General features: G+C 30.3%; 1 protein-coding gene across 3 annotated transcripts in view; it reads left to right on the plus strand.

The window, feature by feature from the left end:
* The first annotated feature begins 8184 nt into the window (after positions 1 to 8184).
* LOC108688018 (cell differentiation protein RCD1 homolog) overlaps positions 8185 to 11356 on the plus strand; it is a 4084-nt gene continuing 912 nt past the window's right edge. Inside the window, exons 1-2 of one of the 3 annotated variants that reach the window (XM_018194081.1) lie at positions 8185 to 8195; positions 10674 to 11022. In XM_018194081.1, the coding sequence (XP_018049570.1) occupies positions 8185 to 8195; positions 10674 to 11022 (360 nt within the window). Of the gene's footprint in view, positions 8196 to 10648; positions 11023 to 11356 lie in introns of those variants that run through there. The other 2 variants (XM_018194082.1, XM_018194083.1) reach the window with 2 other exon arrangements.

Consider the following 11356-nt stretch of genomic DNA (forward strand, 5'->3'; position numbering starts at 1 on the left):
TTTTTAGGAAGTTGAGGCGAGATGATTTTTATTTATATCTTTGGATCTATGATTTTAATAAAAGTGTATTTTTTTTATTACTAAATGTAAATAAATATGAAAAATAATTATGAAGAACGTAATCTCTCCAGCGTTCGTAATTTTTTTAAATGATTTTATTTGTAGATATTGAAAATTTTAATTAAAATTAAAAATCAGGATTAACTATTTTAATTATTTCACCGGACTCTAATTTTCCATATATATAGAAATCCTTTAACTGGAAATCAAACATTCAAAATACAGCACTGAAAATAGAAAAAAATAGCATATATTCCGGAAAACAATTATACACAATGCTAAATAAAAACGATATTGATATCCAATTAAATATAACCAGTTGTTTCTAAACTATAAAGAACTATAAAGATAATATTTGCGTATTTCATCCTAGACAAACACGATAAAAAACAATTCAATATAATAAAAATGCAACTATATATGTGCAACAATTTCTGGCATTTTAATATAAGTCTCCTATAAATTTAATTAAATTTATCATTATAAAAAAATATAATACATAACAAAAGCAGTTTTATATATTATAATAAAATATTTCTATCTTTTTTTCTTTAATGCTTATGTATATAGTATAGACAATTTTAAGTCAAAAACATAAAATACAATAATTGTGGCATTAATTATGAATAACACATATATATAGATATAAGCATTGATCGTACATACAATGACTGCCAAGTTTATGGTCACACATAATCTTACGATAATCTTTGTTAATCTATTCTTCAGTTAATATTATAAGTTAATAAAATTTTTATTACAATCAAATTAAGAACAGAATATTTAAAATACTAGAATAAGTACTCATATAATAGATTTTTATTTGTAAAGATTTTTTATATAAACAATACAATTAAATTGATCGGAAATTTTTGGCAGCCACTGTATTTTATTTCGTTCTATACTGTCTAAATCTTTTGGAGTAAAAAGTAAGCCAATCTTGAAAAAAAATAAAAAATAAAAAATTTTCACTCTTAAACAAGAATAGCAGATTTTCATTCTTCTCTCTATTTGTAATCCAAAAGAAATCTTACTCCAAAAAAATGAAATCTTACTTCTAAAGAGTAAAAATCTGTCATTCTTGTACAAGAGTAAAAATATTTTCTTTCTTGTTTCAAGACTGGCTCAATTTTCAATCTTTTGGCTTAAGCTGATTTCACTCCAAAAGATTTAAAGAGTATAATCATCCGGATAACGAAGAAGGGAGGGAGAAAGGGGTGAGACATTCCTAGATACATGCGGAATCAAAATTCGTATTAAATCTTCACTCGGAGGCGAAGATAATTCCCTGAACGCTGCGACCCTACAACGCCATTCTCACCTTCTTCGCAACCTTGACATTGACGGAATTGGGGACAGATGATAAACTCACCTGCTGCATCGGATACGCTGCGCTACCGACAAGAAGATCCCATGCCCACGCAAAGATTCGCGCGCAAATGTGCATTGACGTCACCGCCACCTTACAGAGCCCACTGCTGCCTGTACCAGCGGCAGCACCCCCGCACACTCCCTCCGCCTCCGCGATTATGACGGCCTCGCGGATGCGTTGATACACCACCCGAAAACGGCTCACATCGCGAATGATCACATCTCACTACCGCCTCCCGCTCTCGCGCGCGACGCCGCGTCGTGCGTGATCCGAGATTATTAATTACCCATCCGATATCGATCACGACGAGCGGGCGCGGTGACCACGAAACGCATCCTCGAACGAAATCGACAGGTACCTTGGCATGATGGATTCGGTAACGGCCACTACACTGATAATGCGATTCTCCGAAGGTTTCCACTATACTCGATTATCTCGATCGAATCGCCCGATCGCGCGCGGCATCGACCGGCAGATGTTTTCCGCGACAACGTTCTGGCAATTCACTGCCACGAAAACTGCTGCGCGTCACGTCGCGTTGCGATAATCGTTACGCGTTTGTTTCGAATGCGACAAATGAGCGACGATGGAACACTATACGCGTTGCGAGAATGGCTGTTTTTTATTTTATTAATCGACTGCAGTCTCTCGTCTTCGCCAAATATTAAATATATATCTATCTCACTTTAAATTCCAAAAATATATACAAGTTCAGTCACAGAAAACAAACCTAATGTCACTCTTGCGCGCCCAACGATGTATGTATCGTTGAATATTATTGTCCGATAATGAGAGGCAGGAAGAATGGTTATCTCCGTTGAAACACTGCCATTACGAGCGCCACGTATCATTCACCCCGACACAAGGACGTCTTGTCGGTCTTGTCCGCAAACACGGCGCGTACGAACTACTTGTTGATCAGCGCCCCTGAGACTAACTGCCTGCGCACGATCTGCGCTTCGCCGTGAAGTTGACGCCAATTCCGGCACGTTGACCACTAAACGCGTGAATAATTAACTGTCGCAGCTGTCCATTAATTCAAATTGCCGTTCGATGAGAGAGGGAATGATCTCCGTATTTCTTCGTAACAATACGAGCATCACGACTGACAACTGTTATCGTGATAAAAGTATTCAATTCAATTCGTTGGCACTGTTTCGGTATAGCGCATAAAAAAACGTAGCCGAAACGAGTTTGTAAGAGATAATAGATACAGTGAGTGCAAAAAGTATTTGCAAAGAGAAAATATTTAAAAGGAAACTTATTTTTTAAAAGTACGTATTAACTGTAATTTATTAGTAAAGAATTAAATAAACTGTATATTTCTCAAAATTATCTTACCTAAAAAAATATGTAATAATTAAAATATATTATCTTAAAAATAAACGAAAATGAAAAATCATATTGAGCTGATAAATAAGTTCATTCGATTTTAGTTCAAAATTGTATACAATATTTTTGTTACGAATGGACAAAATTTAGATTTAAAAAAGAATTTTAAAGCTGAAATCTCTATTTTTTAAAAGTTTACTATATTTTTTGAGTTTATATAAATTTGATAATTTTTATATATGGAAAACTACGAGTTAAAAAAAATGGAAATAATTTTTTTCTCACTTTATGGGCCTGTCACATGCTCAAAAAAAATTGTAAAAATTGTCAACTATCTAATGTGAAAGCTTAAAGTTTTCCCTAAAAATTCATTTTTAAAAAATGAATCCTGCGATTTATTGTTACTGAATTACTTATATATAAGATATATAAGATATATAAGAAAGTATTCTTACTTTAATTGCACATAACTCTGTTTAAAAGACATTGTACTACAATTAAAAAAATAAATTGTTTTTTCCTACTCTAAAAAACCGAATGAACTTATTTATCAACTTAATATTACTTGAATTCACAAGAAGTATTTATATAAATTCGAGAAATATAGATTCTAACACTGGTATTAATTCAGAATCGATTCTTACATTTGAAACTGTAATATCTTAGGTACAGTCTTAAGATATCATAAACCAATCATAAGACTCTATTAGCATCTTAAAAGCTTACTTAAGATGGTCTTAGAAATAGACTATGAATACCATCTTAAAATCAGAAACACGCAGCTCTTTTGTTTGTATTACATATCATAATTCATTGTATATACATATAAAATATTAATTAATGTCTATTTTCTACAAATTGTATACATTTTTTTCCTATACGAATACTTTTTGCATTCACTGTAAGGTGAGATCCATTTAACGTGCAAAGCAAATGCTTCGAAATATTTTCAATTCGTAAATTTTTTTTTCTGATCAATGAAAAATTTGCAGCATTAAATAAACCGCACTTCTGAATGATAAATATTGCAATGATCAAAGTGATAGAAAGTTACGTAAAAAGATTCGGTTATACGAATCGAGTTTCTGACGTATGACCAACGCTGATCATTAATCAACGAATATCGCATGTCACAACAGTGCATACATGATTATCCAATTATTCGGGAGGTATCCTTTTATCGTCTGCATCGATAATATTGATAAACGTGCAAAATCCTTTGGCAAATCGTGCTGCACACAATTCCGAGGATGCGGAAATCGTGAAAAGTGATTTTCGTGAAACACGACGCGACGAATTCCCACCGTCTCTTTCTCTCGGTCGATCCGCACAAGTTGTACACGACACGCTCCGACGAGAGACCGAGCGATACTAAAACCTGAAACATGGAATCGCACGCGCGTGCTTAGACGCGCCAGACGACGCATCGCGTCCGCGTATCGCGTGTGTGCCGACTGATAACAAATTTAATCTTTGTCAAATCTCATAAATGTATACAAATTTAATATGAATATGTATGCTTATATATCGAAAAGGCAATAGAGCAAAAATATTATACTAATTAATTATGCGTAAACATAACGATAAGTTTTGCAATTTTTATCTGCACGTTGAATTGCAACAAACCTCGCAGTTTCCAATTTAATTCCTGCCTGAAAATTTTATTTAAATAATATCTCTCCGTTGAGAGAAAAAAATATATATATATATATTGAATCTCAATAAATAATTGTTTGGATAGTACTAATATAACATTTATTTATAGAAAATAAATATTTGCTAAATAAAAAATATAATAGTTAAATCAAGTAGATATGCATATTAATATTTAGTCAATATTCAATTGGCTTCAAACAAATATTTATTAAAATCTGTTACATTTTTCTTTCAGTGTAATATAATATTTTGTACATACATTTTAAAACTGTCATGTACAACATACATGTTATATAATCTCTTTGAAGATTTAAAAGAGGGACATTATGAAAAGGCTTGTTTTTACTGTGCTTAAGAAAGACATCGTTTCTTATAATTTTTGAAACGAGAAATCCGATGTTGTTACTTTAAAAGAAATACATAAAAATCGAGTTTAACTCAGAAACAACCATCTGGCACAGTCACATGTTTTATACCCCAGCGGCAAGAAAGTATAAATTGTTATAAAATAAATATTATTTTCTCTTTTGTTTTAAATATATCTTTTTTCTTCTTTAATTAACTCTTTCTAAACTACTCTTTACGAATCCTTAAATATTCAATTGTCAAAAATCTGCAAAAAAGTACGTATTTAATTACATTAATTAAAATCTATTTTATATTATATTAACAAAAAGTGAGTGATGTACATTCGCGCCGTGCGTATTTAATTATATTAATTAAAATCTTTATTTTTTAATATTTTTATAATAAACCATTTTAATGCTTATTCCGCTACGTGCTTATTTCGTTTAATATTTATTTGATTTCTACTTACTTTTTTTAGAAAATTATGATTAAATCCATAATGGTTCTAAACTGGAAAATAATTAATATATTACATAATATATTATCAATAATAGTGATTTTAATTAGGATATAAAAACACATCAGATGATCGTTTATGTAAGAAAAAAAAGATATGACTACTCACAAATCAGGAAAATCAGGAAAATGAAGTCACAATTATTAGCAGAATCGCCATGCCACAAATCTGTATCAAAGATACACAGTGTATTACATCATATTTTGACATATTTTAAAATATAGACTATCTTAATTTGCTATTTAATCTTGGAATATCTATAAGTTTAAAGATATGCGAGTTGGTATAAAGGGAGTACACACTCAGAACACCTCAAAAATTTTTATTTTATATTTATATGTTTTAGGCCCGGTTGCATCAATGTTACTTTAATTTTAAGCGAGATTTAAAATTCTCTTTGTTCCTGTCTCTTTTTAGTTTTAAAATGAGATAGAGAGAATTTTATGTTTCGCTTAAAATAAAAGTAACGTTGCAACCGAGTCTTAATAATATATTATATTATATTATAAATATATTAAATAAATTTACATTTATTATCCTTGTGAGACAAAAGAATATAAAAATAATGAACTTTCAGACTTCTGGACATCTGAGCAATACTTTTTATTTTCATCTTCCAGGATAATTTTAAAGAAAACCAAAACATGAGCTGTGGCCACCTACCTACCCACTCAAAGATTAATAGCAAAAATATCAGACAACTGAAAGTTTCGTGCGCTTGCACAAACATGTTCGAATCAGCTATATAAGTAGCTATATGACTAGGAGAAAACCGACGTGAACTTGTTCAAGTAAAAACTTTCCGTTGATATTTTTGCTATTAAATACAGCATTTTTATAAAATATTTCATATTTTTAATATTCACGTATAATACATTATCATCGATACGTGGTCTGTTTTCTGTTCCTGCATTAATATTCTCTTTCTCACTTTCTCACTTTCAACAAATATCAAACATATACCTGTCTCATTTCAAGTTCCAAAAATTCAGTCATAGAAAACAGACCTATGTACAATTAGCGACTCGACTTTGAGAATGACTGACGTCACGCACTTTCTCGATTAAAAAAATTTTATTTTTTATGCGTTTCGTCATTATATGACGTAATTTTAACTAGCATTGTTGAACTCCTCGTCTCAAAAACTTTATAAAACGATATCTATATATTTTCTCGAATACAGCAGGCCTTTTTATAATACTTTTCTTTATTTACGTATTTAACTGAAATTGTTAATTATACACGTATAAAGATTTTCAGTATCATGAAAACGTTATTACAAATTTTCTGAAAATAACTAACTTATTAATAACTTATTAATAACTTTTTATTGTTACAAAAAGCATCATGCCTGTTTTATAATTAGTTTTACAAACAGAGCAATTACATCTTTTTCATATAAGTTTTCGCTATTATTCAAGCTAATCTAATTTTTTACAAGATAACTTAAATGATATATCAAATTAATGAACAAATAGTTATTACTACAATTTTAGAAATTCTTTTTTATAATATAAATGTACATAATAGAAATTTAAACTTTTCTTTCTATATTAATAATTAAAGAAACAAACTATAATATATTAATTTTAATTAAAGAATCGCACGTACAGTTACATTGCATTACAGTTAAAGCATAAAGATATATGCATTTAAGTCCTATTACTGCAATTTTTGTAAATATAAAAAAATTTTTCTCTCTATTTGTCTTTTTATTTACTAAAAAAAAAATATATATTCCTTCTCTTATTTTTTAAATCAGCCTTGTAACTAAAAACTATTTTTTGCTACTGCAGATAATATAAACGATTAAGATCAACTTGCTTTGTGAATATAAGAAAATTAGTACTGTTTATATATTAGCGTTGAGAAACATATATAAACGAGAAAGTTAATTAAATGTGCTTAATTAATAACAAGATGAATACAACGAATAATAACGAAGTTTATTTTTTGCATACTATGCTGAAACCAAATTGAAAAAAAATATAAATATTATAGTTACAAAGAGAAATAGAGTTCTATGTTTGCAGAATGGGCGACATTTGAATAATTAAAATCTTGAAGAGCAAAATTCAAAGTGACCTTCACGCTTGCATTGTATGTACGTCAAAGCATTTCATGTACTCCAAAATAATTACTAAAAGTTACTTTTTAATCAATAACGATTTATTTTGATCAATATACATTAAATTAATTAACATTATAGTTATACCAATAAGTATAACTGATTATCTCTTTTTAAACTAATAACAATAATCCTTGTGTGTATAAAATGTTTTTGTATGGAATAATTCCATATAATTTCATATCTAATTTATCAAATGTCAATTAAATTATTTTGCTGAACAATCGATACACGCAATGTATACTTTCCGTTGATTATGTCACTGATAACAATTATATATTTTATCAAATTTCGATTATTGGGATTAGTGGATAGAGTCGCCTATTATGGGATAGGTTTCCAATATGAGATAGCGGGATTTCTGCTAAATTAATAAGCGCATATTGTTGATTTTATTATGAATTTATTACTTATAGAGTGAAACTATTTAATAAAAAACTCATTATTAAATCATGCACATAGTAGTTGTGAAAAAAGATTTTTGAAATTGGATGTTGTCGAATTTTATTGAGGTTAATTTTCAAACTTTGTTTTATTATATAATAAATAAATATTTGGTAATAAAGTCTGCATGCAGTGATAGAGTAAGGTCATATTAATAGGAAAACACGTGATATAATGATTTGTTTAACTATAAAGATTAGATTTGGTGATCATGAAACCGTAAGGCATGAAAGTCGTAATATGAGATACTTAGGATATTCCTAATATTATATGAGAGCATAAACAATTCAATATGCCAAAGCACTATTGAACGAAATATTAAAACTGATGATTCTATTGTTAAGATTACTCACACATACTCGCATACACATACATCGAAAAATTATATAATTATTATGTATAACATTTAAATTCTTTGTTCCTACTTATATAATAATATAATAATATAATAAAAGTATGTAAAAAGCTTTCCTTTATTTTTTTCTTAGTTTTCTGTTATGAGATCTCACCTCATACAAGAAAACTCTTGTATCTCATAGGAATCTTTTTTTTGAATGAGCAAATTCGATACAAAAATTTCACATACAACAAAGTATAGCTACTATCGATCGCTAACTTTTGGTGATAAATCTTGAATATATTTCCCATAAAATTAATATAAAATAGGAATTAAGGTTGCAAGTTATAAATTACATACAAATCTTTAAAAAAAGGTATCTCATATTAGGCGACTTTACTCTATATAGTACTGATCGAGATTTGGCTGATGATTGATGAAATTCTCTGTTTAATTTTATTTAAAAAGAGGACGAAGAGAGTTTCCAATCTAAATGTTAAGAAATTAAAAATAATTATTTATAAATGCTGTTAGCGATAACATAGATATGTTTCATTTCACGCATAATATGTTGCATGATGTATCATTTTGTTCTTTTTATTCGAAGAACAACAACAATAAAATGATACATCTTCCATTTAGTAATACATTCCATTTAGTAATACAAGTTGACACAAATATCATTCCATCTTTCTTTGCATTCCATGAGTAACAAGAAAGAAAGATGGAACGATACTTTATCAATACTGTGTCACTAAATGGAAGGCATCCTATGTGTATTATACTTGAAATGAAACGCACTCCAATGAGCTGCTCCAGTCAGAATAATGAATGCTACAAATTGATAGACATGAAGCTGCCAAAGTGAGGGGAAACATAATATGAATCTTTTATCAATAAAATATCTAATATTTATTTTCTGCCGAATAACATTTGATCGATAACATTTTGACATTGAGCCTTTCATTGTTTAAATACTTGCAATATATCTCCTGGAATCCTATTCTGTAACTTTTAACGATAACGTCGATATTGTTTATGTGTTGCGCAGTTTTTTCATCATATAAAGGCTGTGTTCCAAAATATCTATGCAAAGACACTATAACGATATTAACATTGTCGTTAAGAGTTACAGAATAGGACAGTTTGGCCGCGGTCCGATTCACGCGCTCACAATGCTTAAAAATCATTTTATCCTTGTTGTTTGTCAAATGTTAAACAAGACAATGATGCTCATGAGCGTGTCAGCATGAATCGAACCACTTAAGCTTCATGTACATACATAGCAATATATTGTGATCTTTAGGCCCGACCAACATTACTTTGATTTTAGGCATCGATGAGATAAGACTATTAAAAATCGTCAATCCTGGGCAAATTTTCGGCGATATAAAAAAGACCGAGGGCCCGGAATTAAAAAACGCTAACATTATCGACAATTGATATAAATTTGCTATTATTTAACATAAATATTTGGCTTATGCATTATTAAATTCATGATTTTTTATTATATAAATGTTTCATAAATAAATATGCATATTTGTAGAGCTATAATATCCTATATTGCAGAAAAATTACAATTTTTTTTCTGCAGTTATCATCTCTGTTGATAATCAAACTTTGACGATAACACTAAAATCACAATTTAAAAACAAATCGAGTGTTATTGAGTTCTAAATGCATAAATACAGCTACTAAACTAATAAATCATAAAATTAATGCAATATTATGAGTTTTTAACTCTTAATATTCTCGACACTTCAATATTCTCGAGGACGCAAACTCTCGTAAGAATGTCGGTCTTTAATAGTATTTCGTCGTTTTAGATAAGGTTTTTAAAACTCTCTCTGTCTCTGTTTCTTTTTCGTTTTAAAACAAGACAGAAAGAGTCTTAAGTTTCGCTTAAAGTCAAAGTAACGTTGATGCAACCGAGCCTTAAAAGTTTAGTATTAGTACAGGACAATAGCGAACCCGCGTCCTCCGCGTTAGTTAGGTCGTTACTTAACGAAAGAAGGTTATGTTCAGATGTCGCACTGTGCGGACAAGTTGGAAGAAATATAGAAAACGTATTGCTTCTGACATGTTTACCGATTCTGAAGATTTGGCGAGATTATATTGAATTTCATCAAGCTTGGTAAGCATCGCGATGCATTAAGGATTGACTAATTCTATACAAGAAGCACACGAAAACGCTACGAAAAGTCGTGTATATTATCGAACTCTGTACGTGCGAATGTGTCGATCTACATAGCAGGAAAGGTTAGGATTCGAAGCTTGGGTACGTAATAAGTGAACGTAAAGCAAGGAGATTGATCGTGGATATAAGGCAAGTTTTTTTTAAATTTCTAATTGTATTATGCGCAAATGCAACTCTGCTCTATATTGCATAATTGATCGATTGATAAATTAAAAAACTCGCTTATAATTATGAACGGTTGTGCAGATCGCGATACGTCAGTGCTACAAATCGAAACAACAGCCAGGGTTACGACATGAGTACTCAGCAGAGTCCAGCTGCCCTGCAATCCACTGTCGACCGTGAGAAGGTATATACATGGATAATCGAGTTATCGAATCCAGAGACAAGAGAGAATGCTCTTCTGGAGTTGAGTAAGAAACGTGAGGTAGTGCCTGATCTGGCACCCATGTTGTGGCACTCGTTTGGCACTACAGCTTCTCTCCTTCAGGAGATCATTAACATTTATCCAGCAATCAATCCTGCGACTCTCACAGCTTATCAAAGTAATCGGGTTTGTAATGCCTTGGCGTTGCTACAATGCGTAGCCAGCCATCCAGAAACGAGATCTGCATTTTTACAGGTAGGGTTATTCTATGATTTATAGCTTTAAGTAGCGATAAAATTCTTTCCTGCTCGATATAAATATTAATAATATTTAAAATATAATAATTATTATTATACTGACTGTATCTGTTTTATGAATAAAGAGGAGAATTTTATTTAACAAATGTATGTACAGTAGAATTCCGTTTATCTGCATTCCACTTATATAAACAAGTTCATGCTCAAATATCTGAATTCATAGCTGAGCTCCTATTATCTGAACTAAAGCACTGTAGTGCTGTGACTTCGAATAATAGAGCTCAATATACTTAACTCAGAATCATTCGATTATCGGAACTATCTTTTCCCAGGATAAAGAT

This window comes from Atta colombica, unplaced genomic scaffold (genome assembly GCF_001594045.1).
Source record: "Atta colombica isolate Treedump-2 unplaced genomic scaffold, Acol1.0 scaffold224, whole genome shotgun sequence".
In the NCBI taxonomy this organism is placed as follows: domain Eukaryota; kingdom Metazoa; phylum Arthropoda; class Insecta; order Hymenoptera; family Formicidae; genus Atta; species Atta colombica.